The sequence below is a fragment of the Apium graveolens genome, chromosome 11, assembly GCF_009905375.1.
Source record: "Apium graveolens cultivar Ventura chromosome 11, ASM990537v1, whole genome shotgun sequence".
NCBI lineage: Eukaryota > Viridiplantae > Streptophyta > Magnoliopsida > Apiales > Apiaceae > Apium > Apium graveolens.
Genome location: NC_133657.1, coordinates 52,955,537 through 52,968,047, shown reverse-complemented (window position 1 = coordinate 52,968,047; position 12,511 = coordinate 52,955,537). Strand labels below are relative to the sequence as shown.

The window sequence follows — 12,511 nt, the reverse complement described above, 5'->3', positions numbered from 1 at the left end:
TAAACAATTTTAACAATACTACATTCATAGAATAAATGGTTTCAAACTCCGTTATTATCGAAACAAAAATTAATTCATAAAATTCCAGCCGTCTTTAAGCATTGCGGCACTTGTCACCCACAATGTCCCAAAGGCCAGCAATGTCCCAATGTGGGTGGTGTTGCGCAATGAACCAAGGCTGGCTTCCGCAATGAACCAACGTGGGGTACCCGGTGGTTACTACAACCACCCGGGGTTGCAGAGCAAAACTCATATATATATATCATATTCTTAAGATTTTTAAATCATACATTACCATGAGCACAGAACGGTGGGAAATTAAAATTTTAAGAAATTACAATAAAAATCCATTTTTTGACGAGTTTGCTCTTTTTTAAAAATATTTTCGAAAATAGCCAAACGGAATCCAATTTTTTATTCGAGGTTTCAGAAAAATGTAAAATCGTGCTTCTGCAATTTGTTTTTGAAAATATTGCATTTTTTTGCAAAAAGGACCTTTTTTGCAAAAAGAAAATTGGTATTTTTTAAATTTCAATTTTTTACTCCTAGTCCACAATTAATGAGAGAAAATAATAGATAAAATCTATTTTCTTTTTTCTCTAACTCTTTTCATAAATAGGATATATATTTGAAAGCAGGTATATAAATTTTCTTTTTACAAAGATTTGAAGATTTTTTTTCATTTCTTCCTTAAAACCAATTTTTGGAACTATTTGTGAGGGTCAAATTTTTACTTTATTTTCTTTATTTTTTTCAAAAGAAGTATTGTGTCAACTCATTAGCCACGTGTAAGAAGCCAATAAAAAAAGAACCAATGTTATATTTTCACGGGCGTATTTTTTGAAATAATAAAAGTGTCACCTTTTCTTCTTTATTACTTTACAAAACTAAAATTCCCGTGAAATAATATATATCTGAAGAATAATTTACTTTATACAATAACATATATTATCTAAATATAAAATGGCTATTTCATCACTATAGTTACTAGTAACTTGCAAGTGAGTCACCAAGTTAAAAAATCCCTCAATCGCATTATGAAATTGTAATTAACTTGCAATCACAACACTGAAGTTCACAATACTTGCACCGTAGTTAAAAATACGTTCACTTTAACGAAGACCGTTAAATTGTGTTACATCATCTTTAAATTTTCAAATTCATCACTGAATTATGTGTTAATTTTCGATTAGGTCACTTACTGCGGAAAAAATTGAATATTAAAAATATAACAAACAAAATAATAATTTAAAAAAAAAATTGATATGACCTTTTAAATTGTAAATGTTCAAAAAAATAATTTTCAAAATTAGTAGTATCAATTATTACTATCAGAAAAATTGAATTGAGAAATAAGATATTTTGAATGTTTTTTTAACTCTATGGATTTATTAGCATACTATCTTTTTTTATCGTAGCGATCAAATTTATATAAAATTTTATCAGTTCTAAATTTTAATTATAGTTTAATCACACATAAAATATCAACATTATTAATAGATGAAGAGAAATTATTGGAAAAAACGCGATATCTAAATATTTGTTAACTTGTAACGATTATAAGTATATGGATTGAAATGGTACATACGAACTTAAATTTAATTAAAGTCTAACATTCAGGAAAAAATTAAAAAAATAAACTATAAATTAAATGTTTATGAAAATTTAAATTTAATTAAAGTGTAGTGCCATTATTCGGAGAAAAATTAAATAAACTAAAAATTGTGATCCTTTTCTAAGTATATGAAATAAATGAGTATGTTCAATTTTCATTATTCGGAGAAAAATTAATACCAAAAATTATGATCTTTTTCTAAATATATGAAATAAATGAGTATGTTCAATTTTAAATTAAATATATTTTAAAATCAAATTTAGTTGATAACCTAATTGAAAGTTGAGATACAATTAATGATCCAATTAAAAACTGAAATGAACTTAATAGTATGCAACATTATTTTTCCGTTGGGGATTCTAACAGAACTGACATTAATGGTGAATTTGTAAGTTTTAAAATACTTCATAATTTGACTCATAATTTGACTGAAAACTTTTTCAACTTGATGACCCGATTACAGTGATAAAATATCCATTTTACCCTATTATCTAATCTAATCATATGTTGTCCCCAAAATTTTGACAACCAAACTTTTTTTTTTGCCAAATTTATAGCAGATTTCATTAATAACATGAAAAAAACTCAACCGGGACAAATCCTCAATTGATCATGCAACCAGGTTGAAAAATAAATAGGCGAACTAAATAATTTGACTCTTTGTTTCCGGATTGCTTAACTGACTGAATAAAAATATTATGAACTTTTATTTAGTTGTTAATTACATCCACTCTAGGATTCAGAGTCTAACTAATGTCCTCCAAAAGACAATACCAAACAAAAAAAACCAAGAAACAATTAGACTTAGTAATGTTAAAAAAAGGCGAACACCTCCAACAAAAAAAACCAAAAAATAATGAAACTTAGTAATATTAAGACATATATTTTTAGAATTATTGAAAGATATACAAAATAAAATCTATCCAGAGGGTCATTTTGATTAGAACTTGAATGCATGTTTACTTGAGAAAAGTGATATAGTTCTTTCTTATCAATCAAATCTCACGCGTAATGAACTAATTATCAATAATATAATTAATAATAATAGATCCTGCATTCACATAAATTTATCACCTCGATTCTGGCTAATAACGTAATGTAGTTATTTCAAAAACAACTTAAGGTCTGGAGAGTGCTACTGTACATTCTCTGAGAACAATGGATGGGCAACAATGGGATAGAGATATTTTGGTGGATTTGTTTAATTACAGGGATCAACAATGTATTTCTAATACCCCCTTCGGTGGTAACGATGAAGAAGATAAGTTATATTGGAGGGAAGACATAACTGGTGAGTACACGGTTTGAAGTGCTTATCGTATGATCCAGTCACAAAAAAACCAAGGAGCTGTTGCTGGCAACAATGAGCTGTGGAAGTTGATATGGAGGATCAAAGCTCCCCCGAAAGTTCTGAATATGATATGGCATGCTTTAAACTAGTGCTTACCAATACGGACAAATTTATATGCAAAACGAGTTCCGGTGCCTTTAATTTGTCCGATGTGCAATATGGAGGATGAAACAGTTAATCATGTGCTTGTCAACTGCACTTTTGCTAATCAATGTTGGGAAAGGAGATGTTTATATTATCGCGCTTCTAATATATCCTCGTTTGATTTGTGGTTAATGTCTATCCTAGACAGGACGAGTAAAGATGGACATGGGGAAATTGTTACAATGTGTGGGAGTATCTGGCAAGCTCGCAACCAATTGGTGTGGAACAATAAAAAGAGTGAGGTGAATTCTGTAGTTTTCTCGACCAAGCAGTACCTTGCAGAGTGGAAAATGGCCCAAGGGAGTTCGACAAAGGCTCTATACCGTGATGTTATACCAGGTGACGGAGCAAGTTCTTGGGTGAAACCTAAAGAGAATACAGTCAAGGTATCGGTTGACGCTGTATTATTTACTGAGCTCTCAAAATATGGCATTGGTTTGTTGGCTCGGGATGATTCAGGGCAAGTTATACAGGGTCGTTCAGAGGTGTATGATGGATCAGTTAGACCAGAAATTGCAGAGGCAATAGCTGTGAAAGAGGCTTTAAGTTGGATTCAGGTGCGAGGCTGGAAGGAGGTGGTTGTGGAAACCGATTATCTGATGGTGGTTCAGGCAATCCGAAGTAAGGTTAATATGAAGTCTCCCTTTGGCAGTATAATTCTTGAATATCGTAGGATGATTATGGGGTTAAACATTGAATTGTTCTTTGTCAAATGATCTGCCAACATGGCTGCTCATTGCATTGCAAGAGAGTCGTGATCTTTTCCAGGTCGTAGTTTCGATAGGAGGTCTGTTCCTATTGAAGTGCAGTCATGTGTTTTAGCTGATTTATTTGAGTAATATATCGATTTTCCCGTAAAAAAAACAACTTAAGGTAATTACATATTATTAACCTAATATAATTGTATAAAATTTCATGTATAATATACATTCATAACTACTTATATTCCTTATTCTCTATGAAATTGACTTTAACAATTGAAGGAGTAGCTTTAAATAAGACTTTCAATTATATTGGTCTCGTGCCTATGTATGAATTAATCAAATTAAATAACTTCACTAAAATTTAAAATATCAAAAAATAAAGATTGAAGTAATAGAATATATTAAAGAATATTCTTAAATTACATTAAGAAAAATAACCAGATCTTATATATATGCATAGGTAGTTTAAGCTGATCTAATTGTCCTTGTATTCCATATAACAAACTAATTGTAGGAAAAAACTAATATACAAAAAGATATAACTAAATAAAAATTATTTATTTATTATCATAACACGCACAATATTATAAAATTGAAGAATAATAATTAATCGGTAGATGCACCACCCGATAATTTATCGGATAAACTGAAATTGTTAAAATTAATAAGGGTGATTAATGTGGTCATTAATAGGAATTGACTTAATACAATTTATACTATTTAATTATTATTTTATATAAATTTTTAATATATAAATTAACATATGTCCTATTATCTGTTTAAATATATATAGTCTCGGAATATATTATCGGAAGTGTAGATAAAGTTAGATGTTGAAAGATGAACGTTTAGTTTTATAAAAGATGATGAAATAGTTTCTTTTATTTTTTGTATAATGGAACGTGAATACTTGAAGAGTAGGGAAGTTATAGAAGGCTAGCCAGTGTTAAGATTGTCAAGTAAGAAGAGTTGTTAAAGGAAAGTGACCTTCTGACTCTTTCTCAATCATAGTTATAAAATTATTTTATTCTTGATTTTTATATAATGCCTTGGTTTATCTTGTTTATACCCGTTTCTTAAATTACAATTATATCATATTTTAAAATCTTTCGCATTACTTATATAATGATATTTGACTCGGAAGAGACTTATTCATTTCAACAACTATTGCCTACCTTCTTTATACCCGTTTTTCGATTTACAATCATCTCATATTTTAAAATCTTCCGCGTTACTTAAATACTAATATTAGACACGAAAGAGACTTGTTCATTTTAGCGAATGGTAACTTTTAAAAAAAATGAAAAATGACTTCAACTTGATGTAGAAATTTGGTATAAAATATTTTATACGAATTCCTACTAATTGGAGGCTTAAGTGGCTAAATAACGCTGGTCCAACACTTTTAATTTGGTGTGTGAATGATTAGTAATGAGACTAGCGAAACTGGTAATAATACTAATTGAGGCCAATGTGTTAGTACCCTGACAATGTCCGAAAGGGAGTTAAGTCTGAGAATTATACGTGGCTGATCACCCGTATAATTCAGAGCATTTGAAACTCCAATAATTCAAACAATAATGTTTCATAACTATACTTTTGACTTAACGGGTATTCTGATTTTCTCAAAGAAAAAATATCTATAACTGAGCCAACCTTTTTATATTCTTATTGAACAGTAAGTTAAATTATGAATTATAGTTACTTGCTAAGCTATTATAGCTTGCCCTTGTATCACTATCTCTAACCAGTGACAGTTAAGCAAGAGAATGTCGAGCCATTTGTGAGTATCCAAGAAAGGTGCATATTTCCAATTCCTGCGCATAATGAGAATTGTGAAGCCATCCCTAGTAGAAGACCTTTTTGTAAATAGTTAATATTGTAGTTGTATAAAAGATGTATTCGATATAGTTAAGAACTCGTATTTGGTTGAAATATTTGTATAACTTCATATCGAAGTTATTTGTCACTTGAGAATTGTTTGTAATAATAATGATATGGTTTAAGTATAAATAGTTGCTTGTTTAATATCATTACCTATTTGGATCTTGAGTTAAGTCAGGGACAAAGTCTTTATATTTGTGATATATCCGGGTATTGTTTATTGTTGTTAAAATGTGACTCCCATATCTAGGCCCCGGATTGAGAGGGCGTCACATGTTGGTTTCAGAGCTACATGTTTTGGACATTGAAACAAGTATATGTGTTAGATATAATTGATGATATCAATATATGTTTTCAGTATTTATATGTGATCATATGATATTAGTGTTAGTGTGTGTGCCCTAGAGACAACACTATGATGTTTTAGTTTAAGACATTAGGATGAATAATGTTTATGTTCTATCGATTATTCTCTTTATAATTTATTATTTCTTAATTTACTACGATATAAATGTTAGATTAATAAATGTCCTTGGAATTTGATATGCAATTCTATATCTATAAGTACGTGACTTAGATATGAGATTATGAGAATAGTAACAATATTCATAAAGGTCCCTAGTCGAGTATTATTATTAAGGGACAACAATAATGCATTAAGACTGGTGTGTTTGTTGACTGATGATCACATCTCATTGATCATAGGTATAGTGATACTAAAGTCAAAAACACAGGAAGATGTATATGTACATGGTGTTGGACATACCCAATGTGAGATTCTACATGTTTGTTGTGTCATAAGTAATTCTTACTATGATAATGATGTAATGGTCCTTAGACCTGAAGTCATTATATTTCTGTACGAGAATTAATATACTTTGATTCCATTTAAAGTTATCCTTCACCGAGTAATAATAAAAGTGGACATTGGGTATATTATGAATCATATGAGAAATATGAATGATCTAGATGAGATTTAACTCTCCTATTTTAGGAGTGATATTATTGGCCTCTTGTGTGAGCTATACTATGAAATGCGTGGCCACGCTCAAATGTTGATTTGATATGATAGTCTACTCATTGATCAAGGAAACTTGGATTAAACTATGATGGGGATAACACATTACATGCCTCTAGTTTAATCTATAATATTTGGTTAAAGGGATTATATTACATTGTACATTATTCACAAAAGATTTAATCGATCACCGATTCAATTATTATTACTTGGGTAGCAATGATGTATTACTAGATGCCGCTCATTGTTTACGATTTTAAGTTAGATTTAAAATTCGTTACAACATAATAATAACCTATGGGGTCACACACTAAGAATGCTTGAAGAATTATTTAATTTAAATTGGATTTAAATTATATTAAAATAATTCGAATTATTTATAATATTAATTAAGTATGACTTAATTAATTAGATAAATATTGATATTCGGATTTACTAATATTAATTATGAAATTCAGTTATTAAATAATTAAGTGTGACTTAATTATTATACCGTTAGGTCACACAACACTATAGGAGGGAGTTGAATATAGTGTTTATACAACCAAATCAATTTCAAACACAAGTATGTAACAATAATCAAATATATTGAATATATAATATCCGGGGTATATCGTGTAATTATTTTTGCCAATAAATAATTATTATCTGTGTTCAGTATCTATTCTGTGAATTAATTGTTAAGTGTTATCTGTGCTTGGATATTTAAAAATAATATTAATTGAGTATTTTAATTTTTATATGTCCAAAATAAAATATAGATAATTAGCATATCTTCCTAATTATTTTTATGTTGATTTATGGATTTATAAGAATCATATGAAATTTATAAAATCTTTTTCCGAGTATTTAAAATCTATTTTATAAAAACGGGAACCAACTGACGTTATCCGTTGTTACGTTTTTGGAACCTGAAACTCTTCCGAGAACTCCTTCCTAACCCAATTACAATATTTCGAGCATTTTCCATGTTTTGACTTTTTCGATCCGGCGTACGGTTTGTCCTGCGCGGGTCCCGACGCAACATTTTCGATACAATATTCGTTTCGTAAATCAATAAAACTCGTATTTTCGATAAACGTGAGCTTTTTATTAAACTATCACAATTATCACCTCGTAATACGTGTAACCAGGCGCTGAGACCAAGACCGTAGTACAAATTGTATTGATTTGGATAATTATCCCGAAAACCGATACCGTTTGGATCAGTTTTTATAAATAAACGTACCGTTTTATATCCGGAATGATCCAACGGGATACTAATTTTCCGTAATTATAAATAGCCTTTTCCCGTATTTTATTTCGTATCAAAATCATTTGCAGATAGTAATTATATAATTTTCCAGAGAAAAACCCTAATTTCATAAACTGTTCTAAGAATCAAATAGCAAAACGAAGGCGTTATCGATCTCTGTTTTCAAAGCTTGAGTAACCAAAATGAAGGATTTGAAGAGTACTATCAGATTCTGAGCTTCGTTTTACTGCAGAAATCAAGGTTATTTTTCTATATTTTTATTTAATTTCGAATTATTTTTATTAAAAATATGAATTTTTGTTCGGATGATTGTTTGTATGATTTGATGATTACATGTTGTAGAGCTTGTTTTCCTGATGATTTTGATATATTATACGTCTGATTTGGAGTTCAATAACATGTTCAAATTTGAGTTTGATTTTCGAATTTTAAAATTAGGGTTTATAACCCGTATGAATGTTCTTAATTGAAATTTGGGTGTTTCTTATTTTGGAATAGATAGATGTTGTGGTATAGTGGGTTGTGTTATCTGTGAAATTTGCAATCCAGTCGTACAAGTTTCATGAATCAACGAGGTCTGTAGAAAAGGGAGTTGTGATTTTAAAGTTACGTCGAGTTCGCCGGAAACCGGCGAACTTCCCGGCCATTTTCCAGCCAACTCAGGGATTGTTAGGAGGAATTGATTGCATGGTTGTGTTCCTGGTGTTGTGTAGTGTTGATCTGGAGGTGTTGGTGGGGTGAGGACGCCGAGATCGTCTTCTCCGGCAAGACAGAACGTTTTCCGGCGACCCCCCAGGAAAATTATAGTTTAGTACCTGTAGTTTTAAAAATGATATAGTTTGGTCCCCCAGGTTTCCAGAACTTGCACATTTTGGATTCCTGTTTACAAATTATTTAAAAATCATATTTCCTATTTATTTTTATTATAAAAATTCGTTTTTAATTTCTGAAAATTCTAAAAATTATTATTTTAATTTAAAAAAATTATTTTTAATTCAAAAATAAATCTGAATTAATTAGTTAATTAATTTCAGTTAATTTTTAATTGATTAATTGGTCAATTAATTTGAAAATTAATTGATTAATTGATTTAATTAATTATTAATTGATTTTAATTAATTATTTAATTAGATTTAATTATTTAAAAATGATTTAAAAATTCTGAAAAATAGTTTCGAGCTTTAAAATATTATTCTAAATTATTTTCGAGGCTCGATAAGTACTATAAAATTGTTTTGAAGCCAGAATTGGCCAACCGAACCCTGTTTAATATTCTGAAACTGATCCAACGACCTGTTTTAATTCCGAAAAATGTTTTAAAAATCAATTTAAATACCCGACAGCCTATTTATGACCCGAGTCTCCTAAATAAATGATATATCATTGATTATGTGACGTGTTATGTGTTATATGTGACTTGTTGGTTGACTATCAGTCTGTATATTTGATGTTTACTTGTGTATTGCATAACTTTCAATCCGTTAATCGGATTTGGGCGAAACGAAGGGTAGATAGAAGTATGTGTTGAATAGAATCGTATGAGTTAAATATTGATAGATGCTTATGATATGTGAGCAGAAGAAGCAAGACATAGGAAAGGGAAACAGGTAGTTGAAGAGTAAGACGGTTGGAATTGGAAGCGAGTGCAGTATAATAAGATAATACCAGGCAAGTGTTCTGAACTTTCTCGAGATATTATAGTGATTGATAAACCTGTTCTATATTGCAAGTGCTTTGAAGCACTGAACCCTAACCATGATCCCAGTTTTGATCTTGAGCCGTAAACCTGATTCTTTCTAGACCATTGATTATTGTATACCCAAATACGAACCACAAATATACGATACTACTCCACAAATACATACAAACTAAATACCAAACACTGAATCGAAGTACCTACATACTCAAACTATTGTATCTTATATTTTGAAAGACCAAATCCTTGAAACCCTGAAACGTTGATTCCTTTGTTATCCAATTCTTTCAATACCCAGCATTCAAGCTTTGAAAATGCCATATTGATCCTCATGAAAATTGAAACCATTTCATTATGACACATTCAATGTTGTTAATGATTCTGTTTATTGTTTATTATTGCTTATTCTGTTGTTATGTTATAATTGGATTGTTTTTATAAAATTGTGGACCAGATTCGTGGTCAGACCATATAATGGTCAAGTTAGGCCAATGTGTGCCTTGGATCCAGTAGTTAAAGCAGTGCTATGTGCTTTTCTCGGGGTTAGTGCGTGACTGATCAGCAGCCTAACCTTGGTTTTTAAAATAAAAGTATAATATCCAATTCTAAATCATAATCCATTGTTCACTTGATGTCATAACCATATTCACCTGATGATCATTATTCTCAGTTTTTTCATTGTGACTTGCTGAGCTAGTTAGCTCATTTGTGCGATATTGTTTATGTTCTTTTCCAGTTAAGAAGGAACCAGTTGGTAACGAGGATCCCCAGTCCAGCGCGAGAGCTAGGGGTTCAAGTTGAGGAAGTTGAGCTAGTAGGCTTTTTTTGGGATAATTTAAGTTTGTAAAAGTTTGTAATAATGTTTAATACTCAGTTTTGAGTTTGAATAGATGGGATTTGATCGGTATGTAATATAATAGTGTGTTTGGCTTGTTTGCATACTTTAACCTGTTGCGGTCCGTGGTGGTTGGTAAGTAGGGTCACTGCATATTATTATTATCTTTATTATTGTTATAAACATGTTATAAATAATGTGTGTGGACCCCAAACTTCTGACCCGGGTTTGGAGGGTGCCACAGGTTTGGTATCAGAGCTACAGGTTATAAGTCACTGACACAAGCCTAGGTTGACGGGAGTGGGTAGAGGGTTAGGATTAGAAGTAAGGAATAGAAAGATAGAACGTCGAGAGGTTGAGTGTTACGGTATAACCGGTATTAGTATTGTTAGATATATTTGATAATGTCATGGCTAATGTGATTTATGTTTAGTTTTCAGATCTTACTTAAACAGGATAAATCAGTACTTACTGGAAGTCAGGACTTAAGGATATCAGTACTTATATTATCAGGAGATAATTATCAGAAGATGGATATCAGAACTTAAGTACTAAAGGACGTTCAGATAAGGAAGGCAGCTGGTTAAAGGAAAGAAGATCGAGACAAACATAAGAAGAGATATGCATGAAGAAGGAATTCTATGAAGAATAAAATACTTGGAAGAAAAGATATATGATTGATATATTATAGGAAGCAGAATTATATTCCATATCAATTAGCGATTATCTTGTAACTGTGTAGTATATAAACACAGACATAGGGTTTACACTATAAGTGTTATCACAATCGAGAAGATTATTCATTGTAACCCTAACAGCTCTCGTGATATTTGTTCATTACTGAGAGAGAACAGTTCCATACTGTAACAGAGTTTATTGTTTCAATAAAGTTTGTTTTCTGTTATTTGAGTTATTAAAGTTCGATTTGATTGTACTATACACTGTATTCATCCCCTCTACAGTATGTGTGTGACCTAACAAGTGGTATCAGAGCCTATTTGTTAACGCACAAACAGTTTAAGATCTAAACACAATCATGTCTGAAACAGAAACTCCAACTAAGCCCACCAAAACTGAAGAACCTCAAACGACACAAATTCAAAGCCGATATGAGACTATCAGAGTTGCCATATTGAGACCATCTGAATATCCCATATGGAAGGTGAGGATGACCATGTTCCTGGAAGCGACAGATCCAGAATATCTTGATAGAATCAAGGAAGGGCCTCACAAACCAACCAAGCTCGCAGTTGCAGTTGCAGGTGAAGCAGCAAAGACTGTACTAAAGGAGAAGAGTGATTACACTGCTGAAGATATCGCATCAATAGCTAAGGATGCTAAGGTACGACACTTACTACATAGTGCCATTGATAATGTAATGTTAAACATGGTAATAAATTGCAAGACTCCAAAGGAGATATGGGATGCCTTGGAAATAAGATGTCAGGGAACTGATACGATTAAGAAGAATAGGAAGACAATACTCACTAAAGAGTATGAACACTTTGACTCAAAGGCTAATGAGTCATTGACTGATTTATATGATAGATTTGTCAAACTCTTGAATGATTTGTCACTGGTTGATAAGGAGTATGATCTTGAAAATTCAAACCTTAAATTCCTGTTAGTTCTTCCTGAATGCTGGGATTTGAAGGCAACAACAATAAGAGACAACTACAATCTTGATGAAACAACTCTTGATGAAATTTATGGAATGCTCAAGACTCATGAACTTGAGATGGAACAAAGAAGCAAGAGGAAAGGAGGAAAGTCAAGGACAGTTGCTCTTAAGGCTGAAGAAGAATCCCCCAAAGCAGCTACCTCAAGGAAAGACAAGGGTAAAGCTCTCTTCACAAAGTCTGATACTGAGTCATCAAGTTCTGAAAGTGATGATGACTCAGAATCTAAAAGCTTGCCTGAAACGAATGCTGATAAAGAGATGATGAAGCTGTGTGCTCTTATGATGAAAGGGATCAGAAAGATTGCTTACAGGAAGTTCAGGAAGGGAA

At 31.2% G+C, this 12,511-nt stretch overlaps 1 protein-coding gene across 1 annotated transcript; it reads left to right on the top strand.

The window, feature by feature from the left end:
* The first annotated feature begins 2,773 nt into the window (after positions 1-2,773).
* On the top strand, positions 2,774-3,826 carry LOC141695501 (uncharacterized). The gene is made up of 2 exons (XM_074499741.1): positions 2,774-2,917; positions 3,056-3,826. Exons 1-2 carry the CDS (start codon positions 2,774-2,776, stop codon positions 3,824-3,826), a joined length of 915 nt encoding a protein of 304 aa, XP_074355842.1.
* Positions 3,827-12,511: the final 8,685 nt, after the last annotated feature.